This window comes from Thermobia domestica, chromosome 1 (genome assembly GCF_964235325.1).
Source record: "Thermobia domestica chromosome 1, izTheDome1.hap1.1, whole genome shotgun sequence".
In the NCBI taxonomy this organism is placed as follows: Eukaryota; Metazoa; Arthropoda; class Insecta; order Zygentoma; family Lepismatidae; genus Thermobia; species Thermobia domestica.
The window spans coordinates 320,445,580-320,471,961 of NC_137454.1; the positions used below are offsets into that span (position 1 = coordinate 320,445,580).

The 26,382-nt window shown below is 35.9% G+C and overlaps 1 protein-coding gene across 1 annotated transcript in view; it reads right to left on the reverse strand.

Moving 5' to 3' along the window:
• Window positions 1-8,800: 8,800 nt before the first annotated feature.
• Window positions 8,801-26,382, reverse strand: part of LOC145662785 (proteasomal ATPase-associated factor 1-like) — a 49,847-nt gene continuing 32,265 nt past the window's right edge. Inside the window, exons 6-7 of the mRNA XM_081728664.1 lie at window positions 14,187-14,326; window positions 8,801-11,086 (exon numbers count right to left, since the gene is read on the reverse strand). Coding sequence (XP_081584790.1) covers window positions 10,626-11,086; window positions 14,187-14,326 — 601 coding nt within the window. The 3' untranslated portion in view covers window positions 8,801-10,625. The remainder of the gene's footprint in view (window positions 11,087-14,186; window positions 14,327-26,382) is intronic.

The window sequence follows — 26,382 nt, forward strand, 5'->3', positions numbered from 1 at the left end:
TTAAATAGATGGAAAGATTTCTTTGACGATTTGCTTAACACGCAGCCAAAAACTAATGTGAGTGGAGAAAGGAAGATACACACCGCAGAACCATATATTCCAGATCCCAATCGAATAGAAGTAAAAATCGCTATAAAGAAATTAAAAAAACACAAATCTCGGGTGTAAACGAAATTCCGGCTGAGTTAATTTTAGCTGGAGGCGAAAAATTGTGGAACAAGATACACAAACTCATTCTCCTTATCTACAACAAGGAAAAATTGTCACAAGAGTGGGAAGAATCAATCATTGTTCCAATCCACAAGAAAGGCGACAAAACTGACTGTAATAATTATCGAGGCGTCTCTCTTCTGTTAACACCCTATAAAATCCTTTCAAACATTCTATTAGCAAGATTGACCCCATACGCAGATGAAATTTTTGGAGATTATCAGTGTGGATTTAGGCGAAAACGATCAACTATCGACCAAATATTTACCATTCGCCAAATACTCGAAAACAAGCGGGAATACAGTATTCCGGTACATCAACTATTTATTGATTTTAAAAAGGTTTATAACTAGGTTAGGATAGAAACATTGTACAACGTTCTTACAGAATTTGGAATACCGAAAAAGCTAATTAGATCAATTAAGGCATGTTTAAATGAATTCCAAAGCAAAGTTCGGGTAGGAAAATTTTTGGCCACGAGCTTTCACGTTAAGTATGGCCTGAAACAAGAAGATGCGTTGTCGCCATTATTATTCAACTTTGTCCTGGAATACGCTATAAGGAAAATCAAAGATAGCAACCAGAGCTTAGAGCTGAACGGTGTTCACCAGGTTATGCGTACGCTGACTATGTAAATTTAGTAGGGGATGATAGGAGAAAAATAGAAAGAAATGCAGGTCTTATTAGACGCGCTTGCATGGACATGGGTTTAGAAGTAAATGCAGAGAAAACTAAATACATGGAAGTGCGTCGGGACCGTAATATCTACGGCAAATTATGTATGTGTTAAAATATTAAATAATACTTTTGATAAAGTGGATACTTTCAAATATCTAGGATCAATATTAACAGACGAAAATCATATTCACGAAGAAATTAAATGTCGACTAAAAACAGGGAATTCGTGTTATTATTCAGTTCAAAACCTCTTGTCGTCGTGAATTCTGTCGAGGGATTTGAAGCTTAAAATGTATAAAACGATAATCATACCTGTTGTTCTGTATGGTTTCGAAACATGGTCGCTTACTGATTGCAGAGCATAGACTGAAAGTATTTGAGAACAAGATCCCGAGAGAAATATTCGGACCAAGAGGAACGGGAATGGGGAATGGTGGAAACTTCATAACGACGAACTACGTAAATTATACGGCTTACCAAGGTCATCAAGTCTAGGAGGCTTAGGTGGGCAGGACATGTAGCTAGGATGGAAGAAAGTAGGAACGCTTTCAAAGTGTTAGCGGTAAGAGCAATCGGAAAACGACTATTAAGAAGACCTAGGTGCAGATGGGAAGACAATATTAAGATGGATCTCACAAAAATAGGAATACAAAGTAGAAACTGGATCCAGTTGGCTAAGAATAGAAGTCAGTGGAGAGCTTTTGTGAACGCGGCATTGAACCTCCGGGTTCCATAGGCTATAGAGTTAGCTTACGAAGCATGAGTAGATGCCTAGGCCGATACTACAAATAGATTAAATGTGCATTTACTGAAAAGATGGGATCTACTGACATTGGATAGTCTATATACTCTTCGTGTGCTAGGGCCTAGGGGAGAGGAGTAGATAATATTTCATATCATGTTACGTCACGCACAGTCGCACGCCTTCATTTTCATTAAAAATGGAAAAGCCAAGAGAAACAAATTTCATTTCACTTTCTTTTGTGGCAGTCGGACACAACTCATCACAGTTATCTGCAAAAAGCACTTTTCAAATCGGATTCTTGGGAGAGCCTCCAGTTCCAATGTTGGGGAGGACATGTCTCTCCATTTCCCCGGAATTTGTGCCCGTACCTACAGCTGAGACAACTTTCCAGCATGAGGAGAGGGGCATATCCTCCTCTGGCATTTATTGCAATTTGTGCCCAAATAGTGGAAGTGGAATTAATACATATTGATGAGACTACTAAACTCACTACAGCACGAAGTTCAGTTTGAAATACTACAGAATACGATTTTTTTTTTTTAATGGAAAAACCAAGAGAAATCAATTTCACCTTACATACCTTTGGGGCAGTCGGACACAAATCATGACACTTATCCGAAAAAGCACTTTTTAAATCAGATTATTGGGGGGACAGTCCCCCCCAGGTCCAAGATTGGGGGGGCATGTCCCCCTCGTCCCCCCGGGATTTGCGCCAGTGCTATTGGGATCAAATAGGCGAAAAAACCTTTTCAAAATACCAGTGGTGTGAATTCTGGGCATCAATGGGTTAACCCTGTAGCTGTAATAATTTCTAAAAACAAAGATAGTTTAACTAAAATTTACTATTCCTGGGTATAACTGGGTAAAATCTATTGTTATGGCTGGGTGTAACAAACGGTTCTGCGAACTCGAAATATTTTAACAACCAGTTCTAGCGAACCGGCTGAATAATAGCGCTGCATAAGTGTACAAAAGGCGAAAAGCTGTAGTTATAAAGTTGTTAGCCGATGTGTCCGGTATCTTCCAGGAACCCCAATACAGAGGAACGCCTTTTTGAAGGACAGATTAAAACGTAGCTGTGTGAGAAAGAGGTTGTTGTGGGTGAGTGTAACAATTAACGATAGACGACAATGGTACAGATGATGATGACATTGAAAGTGATTTTGGCTATCATCTAGCATTACCGAAAGAACTATGCTGCAGCCAGAACAAAGTTCAGCAATAGTTGAGCACCACCAAAGTAGTAGTTCATCAAATGCTCTATCACCACCAACGAAACTGTGCACAAAATTCCAGGATAATTACTTGGCTGATACATACAAATATCTGGAGCATTAGTCCAGATGCATGAAACCTCCTCAGCGGTTTCCTCCTGGATAAGCGATTCACATATCACTGTCTCTGAAAATTACTACTGTTATGGCACAAAAATGAAACAAAAAATAAGATGATAGTCTTGCAAAAATTTGAAAGAACAGCTTAGTAATGCTGTATGTGAGCATTTCATCGCAATTGAGACACCATCATACAATTACTCACGATCGCACAATATGTATATGAGCGATGAATATTAAGAAAGAACTTGAGTCACACAAGACCTTATCATTCACAGCGTCCAAATCTTAGGTCAAACGTTTCAAACGAAAAAAATAAAATGATTTCGTGCAAGATTACACAAAGTTAATATAAGAGTCGACGCTGATCATCAGCTGTTCGAAAAATCACCGAATGAAATCAAGTCTTTCATTACAGAACACGAGCTGATTCCAGAGAACATTAATGTAAACCAGACTAGATTTGGTGAAGAGTTATGTTCTGACAGAACTCTTGCCATTTAGGGCAGCAAGATTATCTTTGGTGCCATGAGTTCAATCGCCGCCACGACGCATTTATATATGATTATGTTGGTGATTGGAATGGATGCCAAACTTCTTCCATACATGTATGTTCTTGTTTCTGAGTTCACTGACAGGCCGCTGAATTCTCTGTGAAAGCATATGCAAGTAGATTAGTGAACATGACCAAATGTGGTTTTCAAATCTTCCTGGAGTAAATCTTTTGGCCCAATTTACAGGGTAAGGATCGTGTTTTGCTTTTGGTTGATCTTTACAACATGACACTTTCTGACGGTGATGAGTTCTACGAGCTCATTCCTCCGAAATGGATAACCTTTGTTGATGCATTTATCTTTTATCTATTCAAAAGCATGGCTACGCTTATCATCGATAACATTGGTCTTACATCAAGTATTAAAGTGTGACAAGGCAAGATCTCTCTTCGTTTTCAGTCACTTATTCCTTCTCACAAGTAAACCTTACGTTTGGGTGAATCGAGTTGCTGACTGAGACACATATGAGAAAGTAGTACTAAATGTGGTCAGTATTTCAATGAAGTTGTAGGTGCGAAGCTCCAGGGGCTTAGGAGATACAGCTACCAGAACATCACATGGAAGTACAGAATAGTCTTCATACAGTTGGAGGTAAAAGCTCTGTAAGACCTCTTGTAACGACAAAAGGTGAATAACAAATATATGGGTACATATTAGGACTAGGGGGAAGTCATATAGTAAGGGTATACCTGACGGCGGCCATCTTGAAATCTGCCATTTTGAATTAATGTTAAGTTTTTAAAATAGGAATAGGGTCATGTGATACATGATTTAAGGTGCAAATTTAATCAGAAGAACAATGGTGACATTAATTTTGATTTACGTGCAATTGGTAAAAAGTTACAGGGAAATTAAATATTGTCGCAGCATATGTATTAGTCCTTATTTGCTATTGATAAGGTGTCAATGTCATGCGTTTTGTTTAAAACTTTTGTCTGATTCAAAATGGCGGATTTGAACATGGCCGCCATCAAGGCAACTCTTACCATAGACCTAATATTTATCCACCTGCTTTTTATTTAATTATTATCATTAACACAAAATTTACAAGGTGGGGTAAAGGACATACATATGCTGCAACAATATTTAATTTCCCTGTAAATTTTTACCAATTGCGCGTAAATCAAAATTAACGCCACCATCGTTCTTCTGATTAAATTTGCGCCTTAAATCATGTATCACATGACCCTATTCTTATTTTAAAAACTTAACCGTAATTCAAAATGGCGGATTTCAAGACGGCCGCCGTCAGGTATACCTTTACTATATGACTTCCCCCTAGTCCTAATATGTACCCATATATTTGTTATTCATCTTTTGTCGTTACAAGAGGTCTTACAGAGCTTTTACCTCCAACTGTATGAAGACTATTCTGTACTTCCATGTGATGTTCTGGTAGCTGTATCTCCTAAACCCCTGGAGCTTCGCACCTACAACTTCACTGAAATACTGACCACGTTTAGTGCTACTTTCTCATATGTGTCTCAGTCAGCAACTCGATTCACCCAAACGTAAGGTTTACTTGTCAGTGTTCCACAAGGTGATTCGAGGATTTGATGCGCTTTGTGTTCTTCAAACTTAGCTACTCCAATGAACATGCCGGGTCATTCCGAACACCTTCTGAATATTGTTTCGAAACAGAACTTACAGAGAAATGCAGCAGGGACGCGTATGACAAGCTTCCTTTTATCTGCTGTGCTCACGTAAGAAATGTTTGTGTGTTGACCACGCATTATTGCCGACCTTCATGTCAACTGCAGCTAAACTACAATGGGTGAGTATTGTTCTATATGCTTTTCCTCAATTTGTCTACCCTCATGCACGAATATCGCTCACTCTCCTTACGCACGTGTAATCAGTTTTTCATATTGTCTTTTGTGTTATTTATGGATTTTCTTGGTGCCCGAATTGACACTTTATTGTGCCATTTGTGACATCTAAATTCTACTGAGTTGACAACACTGTTCCAGATGGCAATCTTGTTTATGGTCTTTTATAATCCTTGCTATCTTTTTTATGGTTGATATGTTGCTTCTGATTTGTTTACTTTCACTCTTTGCAAGATACTCAGTTTCACCGTCATTACTGCCTTTCTTTCATTTCGGCGACATTCAAAGTTTTCTCTTCCCTAACACCGCTCCATATAGTCCATAGCAGCTTAAATTTTGGTGATCCTCATTTCTCTTCATGCTCAATCAAACGAAATATGTTTGCATCGGATTTGGGCGACAACCATATGGACCTTTACTTGTCAGAGGTGTCAAACAGGAGCATCAATTGTCTAGAATTTGGGTCTGGAAGCAATTCATACGAGGCACATTTCAAGCATATTTGGTTTATATGGTCATATTTAATAACTTGTGAAAACTGCTGGTCAACTTTTTGTGAACTACCTTCAGTTTTAATATTTTGTGTTAGAGGAAGATGATAATGTTGTTACGTCTACTAACCGACATATGTTTTTCGACGTCTGACTGACGAAAGAAGCCGCGAACTGTTGAGATATGTCAAGAACAGATTTTGAAGACTTAATGGATGAGATTCTTTTAATCACAGTGTAAGGAATGTTTAATTATATTTTACACACTATAACAATGAAAATATTGTTAGGTAGAAACTTCGGCATTACAGCTTGTTCTGAGGCAAGATAGTGATAAATATAGGTAGCATTGCTAATATAAACGCTTTAGAACGTGTCTAGACATTGGAACATGAGAAAATAATTTTCAGAAGAAAATGTGCGACTGATTATCTTGTGTTATCAGTTCTACAAAATCATCTTTATTACATAGATATTAACAGCATCATAACATCATGACAAGTCATTTTCAACTAGCTGCATTTGTCATTACACTCTAGTTATATGAGGTGTGACACACACACACACACAAACAAAATACAGGGCTTGTTAGTTCTGGTACAACCCGCATTACTGTCTGGTGTGATAATATCGTTTAAGTAGTCGCTTGCGGTATTCACACATTTTTGCATACGATGCTGCTACTGTTAGTAGTAATGCTAAAAGTAATTTCCTCTGAGCTCACGTAAAAGGTTTGTCGTTTTCGATTTAACTTCTTCGACTGAGGCAGAACGTGTTCACTTGAGGCTAGACTTTTTCGGGAAAAGAAAACAAAAATCACATGATGCAAGATCCGAAGAATAGGAGATATTCTGTCAGTAATGTTTCCATGCGCCAAAAAATTGTGTGAGAGAGAGCCTTATGGGCCGATGCACTATCCTGGTCCAACAGTTAAGATCTTTTTCTACGCACTTTATCGCGAAGTCCGACTGCTTGGTCTCCAGGTCGTAGGTAAAACATGTACTTATTTCGTCAAGAGTGATTACAGATTTCAATAAATGGGTTGTAATATTCTACATACAATTCTCGACGGCGCTCTTTGTTCCTCCGAAAGATCTTCCTGTTTAATTCCTTTGTGATAATCCGCTGAACAGTTTCTCTAAGTTCACTAGTTCAACCACTGCATGCATACTCGATCTTCGGTCACTACCGATCACCTCGCGCACTTTGTTGATGTTTTCAAATGAAGACCGCGGTCTGCCTGAACAATTTGTCTTCAATATTTTCCTTCCCCTCCAAGAAACGTTTACGCAAGTGGAAGACCTGTATTCTGGACATATAAATATTACCGTATGTCTCTGTCAGCCTTCGGAATGTTTCAGTTGGCGGCTTAAGTTTCACATGAAACATGATGTTAATCCTTTGTTGTATTTTCTAACTAGCCATTTTCCAACACAGTACAATTACACTTGTTCGCAGAATGACGGCTCACTTCGAACTCGGACATATCTAAACTTCATGCAAACAGAAGAGATGGTGCTCCAATATAAAATTAACAGATTTACTGCAACTGCTTTTGCTTATGAAGTATAAATTCAGTGTTTTTTTTTTTTTTTTTTGTTATACCTCGTGAAGTTCATTGGGTTCACGATGCATTATTTACAAACATGTAATATACAGTAGAAAAATAAGTTCAAATGCAATTTGCATTTTATCTCGCGATTTACTTAAAGTAATAAGATTTTTAGTACGAGTGTATGACATATTGTCAGCACCTATTACAATATATTGTCTACAAATGAGATCAATCTGGTTGTCTAAGTAAATAAGAACGAATAATGATTTTAAAAGTACATTATCGGCAAACTTTCTGTACAAATGTTAATAAACGCAACTTGATTCTGTTAAAAAATGTATCTATTGAATACTGTACACTATGACTCCCTAATCCAAAATATTCATTGACATCCCCATACAATAGATCATACTTATTTAGTTATTATAGAGGAAACATACGAGACTTGTAAGAGATTTTCTCCTTTTAGCAATCCAGCTCCCTCGTGGCTAAGCGTTTAGCGTATGCGCTTTCCGCATGAGAGACCTAAACTCAGAATCAAATCAAACCCATCCAAAAATTGCAAACAGGTGGACTTATGAGTCAAAACAGAAAAGAACTGTCCATATGTTGTAGTGTGTAGTATTAGAATGATAAATTGTTCTTAATCTCACCCTCTCTGTTTTTCTAAATATATGAAACTTTTATGCCCAACAGATCATTTCTTGTTCCTTCGACTTAAAAACTGAAGTCATACAGTGAATAATTATTTTACAATTAACTAACGCCTATATTTTTACGATTATTACAACAAACCATCGATTTAACAGACCTTGTATCAATAAACTTCGGATTTAACGGACAGAATTTGACTAATGTAGCAAAAGTAATTAGAGAAAGAAACTAGAAACGTTGGGTTATTACTAACATTTGAGGCCATTTAGATCTTTCGTTATTACGCAACAACATTCAATGGGGAAGCAACTGAAGCTTGAGATTTTTTTTTTAATATTTATACAGCATATTTCAAGTGTAATATCCTATATTTTTTATTGTTTATAAGACAATTCGCCGGTTTTACGGACACCATTCTACTCCAATACCTCCCTCGTGTTTATATGATTATTGTACACGCCTTCGGCGCGAAAGAGAACCGGTTATACTCCCGGCGGGAGCTTACGTTAAACTGTAGTCCACGACTCATATAGCCTCGGTGATGAAAGGGACACTAAACCCTAATCCAAGCAACCAATCCTTTCACTCCAATTAGTCGGTTAAATTGTGGGTTTACTTTATCTTAAAATCTTACGTTTAAAGAAATACCACTAATGCCAACGGTAAAAGTGCCTACGCTTGAATAAATTTCTAACTGTGTTTTTTGGTATCAATTTGAGAATGTGGAATGCAATGAAACTATTGTTAAAAAAAAAAATGTTTACGGGATTACGAGAAGAATTACCTCAAAGTTGGCATATTTGAACCACTGCTCGTGCCAATCATAAAACTGCCCAAACTTGGATCAACTTGTAATTGCGCTTTTCTTACTACTTTCAGGGCGTAGAATCAAATGAAACTGTTGTAAGTTATATCCGTCCATGAGATCATGAGAAAAATGACCTCGAAGTTGGGATAGTGTTATTAGATGAGCTAAATATTTTCAAAACCTCTCATAAACTTGATAAATTCGAACACCGAACAATTATGACGTCATAAACGGCACTCTCCATTTGTGGCCTATAAGAAAAGATCTAGAAAAACAGTAGTATTTTTTTTATATACTACCTGTCTCTTTTTTTAACTTTTAGATATTCTTCATTGTCTAAGTTTCTACTAACATTAAAAAAAAAAAAAAATAGGTGTAAGCATGGCGAGAAATCTTAACATACTCTAAAAGAAGTCATTTAAGGATGTTTAATATCTGTGCAATATTCATAGTAGCCCATCGATTTCATCCCCATAGTGTTTTTTTTTTCTTTCTTTCTTTTCCCCCTCCAGTGATTGGGAATTTCGATGATGCTGTTCTACGGACTTCTTCCTTTGGCTAAATGTTTCTTACTTTGTCAAAATAAATTTGCATTACATATTAACATTGCTTACATGAAATTTTGCACAGTTTGTTTAATAAGTTCAGGGACTAGCTCGAAATAATATATCTAACGATGCCAAAAATAATTATTACCGCGTTAGTTTTCTACCTAGGTACATACATCCCTTTACGCGTCACACACTTGCTGGAGCGGTTGTAGAGGTTCTGGAACATCCTAGAAAGTTGTTCGCTGGAATACTGTTCAACACCGCTATCACATTCGCTTCAACCAATGACACATCCTCAAAACGCTCCCATTTGAGGGCACATTTGAGCTTAGGGGAGAGGATGAAATCAGGTGAATATGGTGTATGTTCAAGGACTGTGATCCTTCTTTTGGCTACAAATTGACACACCAAAAATAAATCACCAGTTTTCTTGTGTGCTAGTTTTTGGCTAAACGAATCATCACAATGTTTGAATCCGAGCCTGTGAGCAGAATTCTATTGTCACTAACAATGTTATAATAAACACATATACCGTCAGTTCTTCCAGCAAAGAATCCCTCACGATACGGTAAGATACTTAATACTGGGCTGATTTGGCCCCACTAGACTTTATGCTTTCCCCTAAGCACAAATCTGCCCTCAAGGGGGGTGTTTTGAGGATGTGCATCGATTCAAGCGAATGTGACGGCGGACTGTGGTGCTGAACAACACCCCATTAGATGACTTTCCTAGGGTGTTTCAGGGCATCTAGCATCGGTCTCGCGCGTGTAAGGTGAGGAAAGGGATATATAACGTGGCAATAAAATTTTCTGGCATCGTTAAATATATTATATCGAGATAGTCATACAACTTATTGAATAGATATATATACACATTAACATTAAATGTGAAAAAAAAAAAAAAATCACAAAGAAAGAAACATTAAAATACATTTGAAGAGAACATCAATAAAATAACATCAGCAGAACTCTAGTTGATTTCGCAGAAAAGAGAATACTTCCCTCTTGTAAATCAATGTAATAAAATCCAGATGGCCCAGAGATCCAATACTCTTAAATAAATAAGAAAAAAATAGAATATTGCCAGTGCAGTAGGATATTTATTATCTTACTAGAATGATCTCCACGTACGGTAAAATTATTTACATACAGTTTTATCTCCTATACATGCAGGATTTATTTTTTAATTACGTACATCGAATACATAATTTCGAAGTTCATGAAGTTCGCATGTCTTCAATTTTATATTTCCGTATGTTTCCATCTCGACAGGCAGTGTATACGTAATGGTTATCCATTACAACACGATATACAGGATCAAAATCTGAGCCTGTCAGCAGAATTCTACTGTCACTAGCAATGTTATAATAAACACATGTACCGTCCGTTCTTCCAGCAAAGAATCCCTCACGATACGGTAAGATACTTAACACTGGGCTGTTTGATTCAGACCATGAACGCACAGGTGACATTGGACTGTACACCCGGAACAAGAATATTTGGCCATTTTGGCATCCAACAATAAAAAAGTCCACAGACAACAAAGCTATACAATTTACTGCTGATGAGACATTCACACTGAACAACCGTCTTCTTGAATATACAGCAATACCGTGTACCGACGAATCTTCACATCCTACCAGAAGAATCTTATTTTCAGTTCCGATTTCACGTTCACCTAAAATGAAAACAGAAAAATTCATGAAAACATTTGAATTAGATGTCCAAACGGATTTTGGATCAGCAAATGCCTACTGTTTGTATCTTAAATTAAATATGTGGTTATTTTCAGACTTGTGTTCAAATTATTAATGTCTGTTGGTATTGCGAATTTAGTTTCCTGTATCGAAATTAAGAAAGCTTCTCACGAACACTGTAAGCTGACGTTTTATTCGGTAAAGTACTGAAAAGGAATGACTTTTAACGCCTTTTACCAGCTGCTGGAACTATCTCTGCAGTCTGATACATCAGATAATTTTTGTAAGAGCTTTTTTTTTTTCCCTAATGTTTTCATATTTAATAATCAATACAATCATGCTAGCAAAGGCTAAAATCAAAATAAGATAGATTGTAGGAATCACTATGACTGAAAGGTCACACTTTGGATCGTTGCTGCCATTAAGTTTTTGAATATTTCTGACGACACAGGAATCTGTGGTCCTCGTAAGTTCGTGATATGTAACGAAACTAATACGATAACGTTATGCGCTCTCCGTCATTTGATAAAAATACGAACTATTCCTTCTGCATATTTTACTGGGAATATTTCTTACTAGACAATACTCAAGGATTTGCCATTGCATTTGACAAAACAAGATCATTGGTAAGTTTTTATAATAACAAAAGTACAAAGCGATTATTTGCACTTTTCAATAGATATATACACATTAAGGATCCTTTTTCATAACGATGTTCTATAAAACCTGAAGTGTTCTTCAATGTGATGTATGGATAATGTGTTAAATCTATTGCACAATGACTTCTCGGCTCTTTCTTGTCAATGTTAATAATAAAATACCATTGGTATGTAGAAGAAAACCTAGCAGTTACCTCTTCTTGACATTCATAATCCTCTTTTCATCGCAAATGTCTAGATAAGTTTTTACGACACTTAATTCTTTTGAACCGTATAGTTTACTTTTCCATCCTTGGTAACGGTCGAACTTTCCCTGCGAAAATTTGTAAGTCGGAAAATATAACAGGTAAGTGATAATTACAAGTCATCGCCTTCTTGTCTGAATTCAACACGATTGCATACATATAAAGAAATTGAATATTTTAATAATGTATTGTTTTGTTTAAAATCGAGGGCATGAACTAAAGCAGGTGGATGAAAATCTATTGTTGCCCCTTTGTTATCGTTGAATAAGTCACCAGAAACTTCTACTCACGGAACTGATGCGCTCACGGTTTTAAGATGTTTACACAAACTCATACCAATAGAATTACAGATTTAGAAAATATAATGTGCTTTTCTTTCTAATTTAAACCAAAATAGCACTATTTTAAATACATAAATAAATAATAAATGTGATATAATGTTCAACATGTAATTTTTTGATTAAAAAAATATGTTTGTGTCAAGTAGATAGTTGGAAGAATGTTGAAGTTAATTGTGCAAAATATATTTATTTTTAAAGGAAATATAGTTTGGCTCTTGACATGTACGTACTTGAAGGCAGTAATTTGACGAAGGAGTATGGTGCATCGCCAAATGAAACATCCTGATCACAAGAAAGAGTATGTAGGAATCATTCCACTGTATGTAGATTATCCTTGTGTTAGAGCGGTCGATTCAAATTAAAACGGCAATGCTGACGACAATGTTTTCAATGAGTTTCGAAAAATAAACGTGACAATTAACTATGTTGACTACATTAAGAAATAGAAGAATTACTATGTCTGTAAGTGAAGTCCTTGGTGCGTAACATGTTTGTTACAACTATTTTAAATCCAACCAGTGTAAACGACTGGAACGCTTGTAGAACGAAGGTTAAAATTATGTATAATCGGAAATGAACTGTGGCCATCTTCATTATGGAACGATGCTTGAATTACATTCATTTGAAATAATAAAAGATGAATTTAAGAAGAATTTACGAAAAATAATTTGATCACGCAATCATTGAGTAACATTAAAAGAGATGAAGGAACGAAACTTTCGTCTAGGAACATGAAATTCAGTCTACCATTAATTATTAGTGATGAATACGCATTGGTTCGGTCCGAAAACAAAACCTGAGTATTGATTAAACAATGAAAACGGAGAGCTTCGATCGGGAGACAGTAAAGGTCGCTACTGCCAAAACGACATAGACTATTGAATTTAAGTCCCAACTACTCTGTATAATAAGTGCCATTTGCTTCAGTGTTTCAATTAAGATATTTCTCCTGTTGATATGCTGTATTTCTTTAACTAGCAATGCGCTACCTGTATTGGCCATCTGAGAATCAAAATTAGATACGATTTCGTTTGTGGTGTTATAATTATTGTGGTTTTGTGCTTCTATTTTAGTGTAAGTGTCTCAGATTATCTTACGTGAAGTGTTTTAGTTATTCAAGATGGGGAAGTAATCTTCAGAGTAGAGGCACATAAAGAAGAATTTATCTATATGATGACATGTATCAGTATATAAGTAACAGTTCCAGTTTAAAGTTGTAGTGAGTTACTCGTTTATATGTGCAAATAGTCGTTCTGTGTTTAGAGGTTGCTAGAACATTGAGAAAAATAAATGAAGAAATTACCAGATACCTCAATCTTCCTGTTGGTCTGAAAAAAATGAAATGATATTCCTAGTTTTACGACCCACGGTTATGGCAGTTAGGCAAAAGGAGACAGACGAGTTAATGAAAATAAGTGATGATTTAAAAAAAAAAAAAAAAACTGATGGAATGAGAATGAGGAAGGAAACGGGAGAACCCGACAAAACTCGGAGACACGATGCTGTTCAAACTTATGTGGCCGGAAATGAAAACAGAAATCCCTTGACGTAAGTTGAGTTGATTTTGAGTTTAATATCCCTTTCAGCAGCGAGTCTATATGAGACGGTTAACATGGAATCCGAACCACATGAGCTCCCGCCGGGAATCGAACCCGGGTCTCCCACGTCATCCTTGACGTGAGTGTTCTATCACTGAGTCACCGTGCTTTCCTATTATCCTGAAGAAGAAAGCAGCTGCTTTCAAAATTTGCTATCATTTACGCAGTACAAAAGCCCTTTGTTAAGTAAGTAGTAGGTTTATTTAAAATAGAATTTATTTTTACGTGCAATACTTACTTCGTGGTGACTCCGGAGATCCAAGAGCAATGTCATTATTGGCAATTCCGATGGTGCAGCAATTAATTGTAGTGTTTAATTCAATCAATGTATCTAAGCAAGCAGACTGTCCACAATCCCATAATTTTGCTGTACCATCTCTGAAAACAGCAGAATGTTTATCTTAGATTTCTAATGTGTACCTTATTAGATAAAATTTTGCCCTAAATCTTATGAGATTAGAAACATGTAATAATAATTATAATAACAATAATAGTAATAATCTCAATATGATATGAGTTATGTCAATATATCATAGGTTTGCTAGACGTCCGGATTTAGCCGGACCATTTTGTCCTACTTTTACAGCTTCAAAACAATTCTTGTTAAAAATTAGGGATCTTGACATGAACAATTCTATGAAAAACATTATTTGATTAAGGAGATGGTGTTATCTGGAAAGCTCGTACATAAAACAAAGAAAATAATATTCCATTTTAAAGGATATTCTTCTTCTATGAAATTCAAAAACTATAAAATAATAATATCTTACATTTCTTCATATCGAACTGCAATACTGAACGTGAGGGAATATTTTCAAAAATTAAATAACCGTGGACATATATCGGGTGTTGCAAAATAAGTGTTACAACTCTTGGGAGGTGACTCCTGCCATTGAGACAAGAAAAAATGTTCTCTTGAACTTTCTGCTATCGGACATAGTTTCGGATCTACAAGGTGCCGAAAGCGTGGGAAAATGACTTTCGGACGCCAATAATTCGGAAACTATCCAACATAAAGAGGGTGGGTAAAAAATTCACTGAAGAAGTCATACCTGCTCTATTGAATTTTGTATGTTTCACAATCCTACCATGCACGCGCAAGGGATTCCCCAAAGGAACCTAAGGAGTCCCGGATAATCTACCAAATGAAACTTGGTCTAAATGGATATGAATTGATAGGCTTTCTACCAGGTAGCATTAATTCGTTTGTATTAAGTCGATATCTGGAACAAATACAAAATGGCGGACACCTTCATGCCCGTTGTGTGTGGTTGCATAATCTCCAGGTACGAATGCTGGCCAACAGTGAAGTTCTGAGTATTAAGTGTAGCGAATTTGTACTCAAATGCTCTACAAAGACATCTGGAGTGTCGGTAGAGCATAACAGATGAAGCAGGGTGATTCACATGTGTGGAAACACTTGACGAAAAATGCCCAGAAATGAACTCATACTCAGTAAACGTGAGTTCAAAGCGTCGGAAATGTAAGGATTAGCGTCAAGAACATGAAAGCCATTGCCAATTCACCAATAATATTCCTTCAAACTGATGCAATATGATGTGCACGGTTGCATACCAATAAGGATGCAACAACTAAGGCCAAGTTGAAATTGTGCGATCGGACTCACTAAGAAACTGGGTAAACTAAATGAATGTCACTAGTGGGATCGCATGATCGATATTGAAATGTGGCCAATGTGTGTGTGGATATCAACATGTAGCTAATGGACAAATGTCAACATGTCCCACTACTGCTGGGACACCGTCCTACGTGCGAAAAATAGGAAAATAACTACTCGGGTATTGAATCTGAGGCCGTGGGTTCCCAGTAGGATTGGAAACTGCGACCACGCGAGCAAAAGCGAGTGCTCTAGCCGTGAGGTTCGAAGGATCCTCACTTTCTCTGTATTAATTTCTTTGAGGAGTACCCACTTTGTTTGGCAAGCGCCCTTGTACAGCCTCCCGACATACTTGTGTGTTTCATTTTGTTACTCCTACTGCACAATTGTAAACAATCAGAGCTTTAAGACGTTTATTCCTATTTCTCATGTCGTTTTATTTTCCATATGTATGGTATACCAGCTGTAGTGTTAAATGTGCCAAAAGGGTTCAGTTTCGTCTTTGCCTTGGCATGTGCACTGTGTGTAAGATACGAATTTCTGGAGATATTTTCCTATATTTCGAGTACGTCATATGTCCCAGAAGACGTGGGATATGATACAAGTTTGTTATTTTCACGCTCTATCAGAATTTGAACCCTGCATTAAGAGATTTCTTTTCATATTTGTCGACTGTGGGACAATGTCCCAAACAAAAAGGGACATTGATACAATCGTGTTCTATTTACGTTCTACCAAAAGGTGCAACAGATGTAATAGCAGAGTGTACAACGTTATTTTCCTAGTTTTCGCACGTGGGACGGTGTCCCAGCAGTAGTGGGACATGTTGACATTTGTCCATTAGCTATATGTTGATATCAACACACACATTGGCCACATTTCAATATTGATCATGCGATCCCACTAGTGACATTCATTAAGTTGAACCAGTTTCTTAGTAAGTCCGATCGTACAATTTCAACTTGGATTCAGTTGTTGCATCCTTATTGGTATGCAACCGTGCACATCATATTGCATCGGTTTGAAGGAATATTATTGGTGAATTGGCAATGGCTTTCATGTTCTTGACGCTAATCCTTACATTTCCGAAATTTTGAACTCACGTTTACTGAGTATGAGTGCATTTCTGGGCATTTTTCGTTAAGTGTTTCCACACATGTGAATCACCCTGCTTCGTCTGTTATGCTCTACCGACACTCCAGATGTCTTTGTAAAGCATTTGAGTACAAATTCGCTACACTTAATACTCAGAACGTCTGTGTTGGCCAGCATCCGTACCTGGAGATTATGCAACCACACACAATGGGAATGAAGGTGTCCGCCATTTTGTATTTGTTCCAGATATCGACTTAATACAAACGAATTATTGTTACCAGGCAGAAAGCCTATCAATTCATATCCATTTAGACCAAGTTTCATTTGGTAGATTATCCGGGACTCCCTAGGTTCCTTTGGGGAATCCCTTGCGCGTGCATGGTAGGATTGTGAAACATACAAAATTCAATAGAGCAGGTATGACTTCTTCAGTGATTTTTTTACCCGCCCTCTTTATGTTGGATAGTTTCCGAATTATTGGCGTCCGAAAGTCATTTTCCCATGCTTTCGGCACCTTGTAGATCCGAAACTATGTCCGATAGCCGAAAGTTCAAGAGAACTTTTTTTCTTGTCTCAGTAGCAGGAGTCACCTCCCAAGAGTTGTAACACTTATTTTGCAACACCCGATATATATATATATATATATATATATATACCAGAAATAGACTCAATGTTATATAGTGAAAGTAGAAGTTCAAATTTGTACGAATTGGACAAAGTGGTAGTGACTATGTTGAGCGTACACGTATGTGCGATACAATATATAGCAAGCTTCTACGCGGCAGTGTTTTGATCAAAGCAACTGAAAGTAGTGATGATTTTAGGGTATGGTCCCAGTAACAACGCCAAATTTCTTGGGGCAGTATAATACAATATATCTGGTGGTAGCTGGGAGGAGAGCATGGTAGAAATAAAACAAGGTAAGTCCATCAGCGAACGCGCTTGCGTCCTACTCGCGCAATGACGTCACCTTCGGCACACGCTCGGAAAAGGAGTCGCACTGTCGTCTGCTTGCTCCCGTATATTCTCTTTGGAATCTCAGTGTGAAATTACTGTTTTCTCCTGACTTCAAGGTGTCTATTTGCTATTCCTGATTTAGATGTATATTATATTACTGGAATTTTATTCCCTCATGGGAATATATTTTATTTTTAAAAAAAATGTACATAAAAAGAAAAGTAGGGTAAATTAAGTATTTCAATATACTCTTATTATATCCAAAAGAATCTAACTTTCATCTATGTATATAGAGACAAGTTTTGCCCACAACGTTAGAAGTTTTGTCCGTCTTGTCTTTATTTTCCTTAAGTGGTATCCCCAGTAGGCCGAACCTACTTGCATTTACCTTTTTTTTTTTTTACTGAACTCTTAATTCTCTCACTTCACCACTTTCTTTATTTTCTTGTAAAATATTCTTTCGAGGGAAGAGTTTTTCAGTTGCTTGTTTAGTTGATTTATTCTTATGCATATTCTAATCGGATAAAATATGTTAAAACTTTCGGTTCACACTTATCATCAAATTCATTTTTGATGATACCTGTTAATTTTCTAATGATGCCCCTTTTCTTTCCAGATAAATTCTCATTCTTTTTGGAGATATTCAAGAAAATATTTGTTAGCTAGTTTGATTGCGTCCTGACGTTCCTTTGTTAGAAATGTCAATCCTCTTTTTGAGATTAATTTTGTCCAGTTGCATTGCAACAGGTTCTTCGACAGGGAGCTGTGAATATGAAAGAAAACGTAAAAAAAAAAAAAAAATATATATGTAAACGAAGAAAAATATGCAAAGTACTGGAGAGGAGTCGCTAAAATTAATTCTCTTTAACGAGGACGATTGACGAGGATTAACGAGGATAACATCATCTACTAATTGAAGTCATGATTATTTTCCAATACAGTAAATTTCAATAAACTTTCTTGTTATCGTTAATTACTCCATATCGGACTCCCGAAGAAAACTCATCGAAACAACTTATTGACCGTGCAAATAGCGACTACTCTGTCATGACTCCGTTTTCTTTCATTCAGAAATAGGAAAGAAAGAGAAGAAAGTAGAAGGGTAAAAGAAGGAGGTAGGTAAAGAAGAAAGAAAAGAAATAGGGTATTTTAATAAGAAACAGAGTACTGGATAATTCCGGAAATATAATAAGAAGTCGAGAAAATCGTTGAAAGATGAATCATTCTAAATGTTATTAACGACTAATCAATTTTGGAATGCTTCGGAATAGACACATGTTCCCTCATACCACCCAGACCTAGCTCCAGGCACCACGATCATGGGGTTGCCCAGACCTAGACCTGGAAATGAGAAAAGTGAAATTTAATTCTTTGTAATATTATTTCAACCGGTAATTGATAACCATCCAGCATCTGAACTTTGTCCTCTAGGATCGACCACACATATGAATCAGCCAAGAAAAAAAAATCAAACTTATAAACTCAATATAAATTTATGTGTCATATCAATCGAAGTCTCAACTTCCTGAAAGGAAGATGTCGTATTTAGGCTCATCCTGCTATTTTTGCTTCACTCCTCGAGCCGATTTAAACCGTTAGTGACGGTCCTTCATGACCTAGGTTATTTACCTTAACACATATGTCAAAACATGACACATATATTACAGATGTTAATATGACAAATGATATCACACAAATTACTTAAATTAAATCTATCAGGCATTCACACGCTCACTCACTCAGGACAGTGTATATATGTTTAAAGGAAACCAACTAACTACAAAGATACAAATAGTTTATTACATTCATAGTGGAAAGAAGAAAAAATTAATTACAACGAAAATCTTAAAAGCACAAGTTCTTGGTTATATATTAATAGAGTACATAGTGTTATATTTTAATAATTTTTTTTATATATCCAATCATCTTGACAAATAGAAAGAGAAAAAAAAAAAATATTTACATGTATCATATCTTAGGCATGCTAAAACAAATTATGATTTGCGACATACGCAAAAAAGACACTTATTTCACTTGAAAAAAAAATTGACAAAGAGGAAAGAAAAGAGAAAAAAAAACTTTTTGGTGTATCAGAACTTATATGAGTCTCTACCTCACATCGGGTAATAAAATATTAATGATTTTGAGCGTTCAAATCACAGATCACTCACTACTCATAGTGTCCAAAACATTTCGCTCCATTTGACTTAGTTTGTGGTCATTTATATATCTATATATATATCTAACTATCGGTTTACAAAAACCATTTATCGTCTATATTTGGTTTGTAACTCGTAACAGTTTATGTCTGCAATCGCACATTACGACGCTTTACCCATCTAGGGATTTTGAGAAAATAACTTTCACTAGAGGATGTTTCTCCTCTTAGACGATCCATTTCCAAACTTATTATTTGAATAGTTTTAAGTTATTTATTTAACACAGGGACACGTCATGAGACCTTTCTTCAGGATCACTTTCGTATATATGTGTATATAATTCGGATTTTTAAAAACGATCTCCCGCAGGTGTACGAAGTATAAAGGTTCAAATTGAGGATAAAAAAAACTGGTCAAGTCACAGGATACATATGAAGGTGAGAAGGATTCAAGGTGCACTTTCCACAATGGTTTTAGGTTGGTAGTTCAGGGATAATATGCGTTATGATGTGAGTTACGTTTAGACCTGCCGTTACTTTCCAATACATGCCATTACATAATTACATAAGGTATCATTTACATTTATTCAAAAGAAAAGGAAAATTACTTGAGTGCACGGCGGTATTCTTAACAAAATCTACATTCTTACATTCGTCGGAGAACTTACTAGTAAACTATAGCAACCAACACACGTTTAGGGGGACAGACACGAGCGCTCTTACATATATTCATATAATACCTTTAATATCATACTTTTACTATAAAATCATATTCGTATACTAAGTACATATACATTTCGACGTATTCATTTCTCTCTCTCTATATATATATATATATTTATATTCAATAAATGCGCACACATTTAAATTAATCACCCCAATAATAAAATTTTTACAAGGTTGCAAACATTGTCCAAAAACAAATGACTTCCGACATTACATATGAAAAAGAAAATCGCTTTTCTACCTGATACCGCGCATCTATAAATTTTCACTTTTATATAATCAGTTCGTGCTTAAATCATGAAAAAAAAAAAAAAAAACTTTGTGCGGCAGGCACGTAACACAGAGCATTTCTAAAGATATAACTAGATAAACCAAAGTACAATTTCTGGGCCCAGGTTAACTACAAAGTAATCGAAAACCAAAACAGAAAGGAAAGTGACCAACGGATTACAAAAAAAAAAAAAAAAAAAACTTAAGAGGAACGACGGTGAAAGAACGTAATCGAAGTGTCGTCAAATACTAAGTCTTTGTTCATTTCAGCGATAGGTCAAAATGTGATGGAGGACCCAATCACTATCTACTTTATCCATGAATCGTGTCTTGCAACGTCTCAGCTGGTAATTTCAGATCAGAATTGTACGTTAAATAAATCGTAAGCAACAAGTTCAAAATCGGGGGGGGGGGGGGGGGGGGGAAAGGTTGAAAATTTAAAAAAAAAAACTTGAAGAAATGAAGACAGAGAGAGAGATAGAGAAGAAGGAAGACGAAGAATAGGGGCGCCAAAGACTTAAGTGAGAAATAACTAACGCTACAGAGATAGAAGTCGAATTTCGCTCTCAACAAATCCATAGCCAAAATATCCTTAATATGCCAAAAGGGTGGTCTACTCAAATACGTAGACTCAAGGGGGCGCCCTGCTGCCAAGGATGCAAGTTCTGTGTCCATCAGATCCCAATCCCACAAGAGTTTGGTTGTAAGATTGAAATCCGAGCCCCGTATCCGGCCCAAACCAGCAGGATAAAAGGAGAGGGGGAAGGGACCAGGTAACTGCGTCCCTAATTTTGAAATCTCTAAGTAAGACAAAAAAAAAAAAAATATTCGACCCGTCAGAAGAACTAAGAAGGTTCTAGGACAGTAATGAAACTAGAGTAAAAGTAATAGCTAAGATATCCCTAACTAATGATTTGCCAAAATAATAAAAAAAAATTAAGTAAACTGAATTTTGGATCGGTGATTTCTATTGCCAAACTTCACCGATAGCTCCCCTTCGCAGAATGCGCTAAATTCTGAGGCATCGAATAATTTCCATCACTATCTAGTTTGAAAACTAAGAAAAGAAAACGAAAATATTCAAGGGGGGAGAGGTCGATGCCCGGGTACGGGATAATAAATTTCAATAATTAATTGTTTTGCTTCTGTACCCCTGTCCGAACCGTCGCCTCCATGAACATTGTAAGCTAGCCTGAGTAGGTAACGTGAAGAAAAAAAAAAATCTCACGGAGTGGTACATTCTATTTTTAAAACCGACCAGAAGATATGATTCACTACAGCCCTGTTGTATAACTACTACTGTCTTTTCATAATTGATTATTCAATATGTCTAGTCAGCGATTATATGATGCTACCCATTCTATCAGACGGTATTCCTATGGTTGATTACTACTATAACACATAAAACTACAAAGTATTACCATAGTCCGACTATATATCGCCCTCCTGTCCGCGTGATATCAAGGTGCAGGGGTCAGAACCTGAGATGTTTGTAGTTACACGTATCTATTCAATATCTATATATCAACACACGGCGAAGTATTCACTGGGCTACTATATATTTAACTATATGGGTGTCCTATATTTTATATTCATTTACTACAATATTCATATACTTTATATTCATATTCACATTAATATTCATATCATATTCATATCATCATTCTTTTCATTTGCCACGACGCTATATTCTACAAACACCCTGTTTCCTCTATCTACGCCCAGCCTATATACACATTTCATCATAACACTTTAAAATCTATAATCACTGCTAACATTTCCCATTCCGATCACCGCACGACAACCTCACTCGAACCCAAGACTCTTTCACCACACACACAATACTACGTAATACCTGGTAGCTTTATTAAGAACGAAGAAAAAAAATCCTACGTATATTCACTGAAAATAGAATTATCTGCGATAATGTTTAATGTTTATAAAATTCTGCAGCAACAATGAACTTCTGCAGCCACGAAGAAAAATGAACATCTAATATAATTCCAAAGCGAAGAAGTAGCATCATATCGCCCGACTTCTGTTAAAAATTTACGTATTGTTTATTTATTTAAATATTTCGATTTCTAGACTAGGCAGAATGTTGAAATTTTCAGAATATATTAATTTTGGGTCACTTGACCTAACTGTACATTCATATGGGCTGTGAATTATACCTTCTAGGTTTTATTTCGGAAAGAAAGGTCAATTTCATGAAATCTAAATCACTAAGCACCTCGACAGAAGAATGGCGGTTAGTACTGACTTTTGACACTAGGGCTAGCGACGATATAAAATAATCAACCCTTGAACAACTGAATGTGACCTTGTACACGGAATTATTATACTATATTAAGTTCACTATTAAATATTGTGTATGAGTTCACTTAATGACGGAATAATAAAGAATTTATCGCATAGTAAATACTACACTGTCCATATTTAATTATCTCACACACTCTTTCATCACTTAACTACCACAATTACTACTACTAGAACATGTTTCTACATTACGAACACATACATGCCACATTCATACTACACACTACATTAATACATGTTATACTAATAAATATATACAGAAAACATTCATATTTTACCATGTTAAATCGGCTCTATGAAAGGTAACGAAAGGAAAGAAATGAACAGGGCCAACTGGCCCTTATATTTACTAAATCACATTCTTTACTCAACCTGTTTAATCAATGCCCTGAGGGGACATATCGAAGTATTAGCTAACAATAGGACCCCTGCCCTGAAGGGGCAGGAACCCGGAAACAAACTAAATGTTCAACTCATCCCGCTGGAAGCCGTACTCCCAATTTGGGAGTCAGATAGGAGCCCTTACTGTAAATTTACACGTGCATTATTCTACCTATCTTAACTACAAAGAAATTAAATACCGCCATGTTACGAATGAATAAATACAAAAAGAAATCACATCCACTATATACACGAACACAAACGGTAGTGGGGCAGGTCTTACGTAACTAGAAAAGGAATAATTTTACGGATAAAGTATTTTAAGGGGAAAACACCACTTTCCGAAACTATTTGTGGATCCCTAAGAATAACTCGCGAACTGATGCACTTCACAAACCTGTCCACTATTGACTATATCTGCTCAACATGGCGTTACTAAATTATGCTTCCTATTTTAGTTCTTCAGTCCGGTTTTTACTATGAAAGTCTAGCAAATTTGTGGCTCCTTAGCTTCCTGCTTGGTAGTTATTCAACTATTATATTATTTTACCTTTTACTGCAGCTTTTCTAGCTCCTTTTTACCTTTCGGCGCCGGAAGATCTGAGACTGGCTGTTGTCAGTAAAATTTTCAGGCATGGAATGGAATAATTGCGCCCTAATATCATAGCGTGGGTTTATCAGCCAATCAAAACTAAGCATTTTGGCGGTGGGGCTTTGAAACGAATAAAATTTGGTAAAATCTGGATTAAACTAGATTTTAGAAGGACCTAGGTGTCTAAAAGAGAGGTGAAGGGTGATCCTGAAAATTCTGTCGAATTTTAGATTGGTTATTTGATCTGGAAAGTTCCGTCCAATAGTGGATCTATATTTTCGGATAGCACTGACACCGTAAGAATTGTAATAATCCATTTACACATCCATATACAAGACTTATAACTAATTTAAAATATAAATAAAGATATTGATTCCCAAAACTATAATCCGTAATGAATTTTTTACAGTTTTCCATGTTAATTTGAAATAGAATAACAAATAAAATTACGAATTATATGAACAGCCAGAAATTTTTTTGTTAAACATCAAGTACAGTCGGTGCAAAAAATTTCGGGCACCCTCCTATTAAGAACATAATCTCATTAGACTGTAATGGCACATTACAAATATTTGATTTTAAATTTGAAACCTACCCGCCCAGGTATACATTCAATACTGTTCTTCAAGGTCATGCTTATTTAATGAACATATTTGATCTTCGTTTTCATTTTCATTTTCTGGTAAAATATACATCAACAGTTGCACTGTTGTACATAATTCATCATACAGTACGGAATTTTTCAAGTATATATCTTCAATTAATGTAGATCTTACTGTTTCCTGCTGCGTAAAAGATTCTTCGATAGCTTTGACATTTTTACCGTGAGTAAATAAAGCAGCAGAATGCTTTCTCATTATATATCCTCTTAGTCTGTGCTTAAATCCTAGGGAATCCGGATGGTCGTTGCTTAAACCCATGCCTCTGATATAAGGGGAAAAAAAGTTTTTTAAACTATCTTGACAATTTCCTTATCAAGAGCAATTTTTTCTGCATGTTGATGTACTTTGATTCTTCTTCAAAATGAAAGAAACAATACTTCTTTCTTTTTCCCTGCTTGATCTAAACAAATAATTTTAGAAATAATAGGATTATTAGAAAAGATGAAACATGTAACATATTAAAGGGAGTTGCTTAAGATTGAAATTATTGCATAACAAAAGCCACAGCTATGAAAATATTCGAATAAATTATCTTTTATTAACCTGATAAAGCAAATAAAGTTGACATAAATGATGCAAAAAACACGTGAATTTAAATATAGATTTAGATTCCAAAATACTCTCTTATAAACCACTGCTGAATATTAGAAAATAAGCGCATATGCATTAAATTTACGTGATGAACTTGGAGCTTCACGAACAAATACCCAGAAACCGGCATGTAGAAAAATAAAGTCTAGCTCATTCAGATTTTTTATTGAATAACTAGCCTTCGGTTACCCGGGGACTTTGCCCCCAGACCCCTGCATTTGCTTTTCCCACGGCCTATCACTTCTCATATCCCTAAGAACTCTAATCTTAAGGGATTTTGAGATAAGGTTATCTTATTATAACAATTGAAGCGCTTAGGATGAAGGTATTACATTTTTCGAAACATTGAATTCTGACGGTTCATGCACGTGTTATATGTTAGTCATGCCACATAACACATCATTTAGTGAGTCCTCATCCCAGTGAAGAGATCTGGAAACAATGAAGGGTGTACGTTAACGGACATAGTTGTGAAAGTCAATTTTCCAGGATTGTACAATTTGTTATCTACCACCTTTACCTTCTAATCGCTTCAATTGCAATCCGCAACTATTTTATTTCCGTCTTTTTTTTCTTTTAACGGTAATATCAAAACACGCTGAAATACATAATTAATTAAAATGTTTATACTCTTTTCCGGATTTCGGGAAATGGACATTTTATTTTACTAATTACAACCCTAACCCCGTTTTCTTTTTTTCTAAGGAAACATTCAGAAAGGTAGAAACATATATTTAAATGTTTTAAATTTAATTATTTTAAATTAAAAACCTAAACACCAATTTTTATGCCAATAACATTAAGGGATTTCGAGATATGGCTGTCCAATTATAACCGCCCTGGTTTCTTCCCTTCTAGGGCAAATATCAAAAAACGCTTACATATATATCTAATTACTTAAAATGAGAAGTCCAAATATCGAATTTCATGTCTCTAAGCTTAAGAGATTCCGAGATATGGACATCTTATTATACTACTTAATTGTAATTCCCACCCCTTTCTCATTCTCACTTCTTTTTCTTCTCGTCTAGGCCAAATATCATAAAACGCTAAAAGATGTGTAAA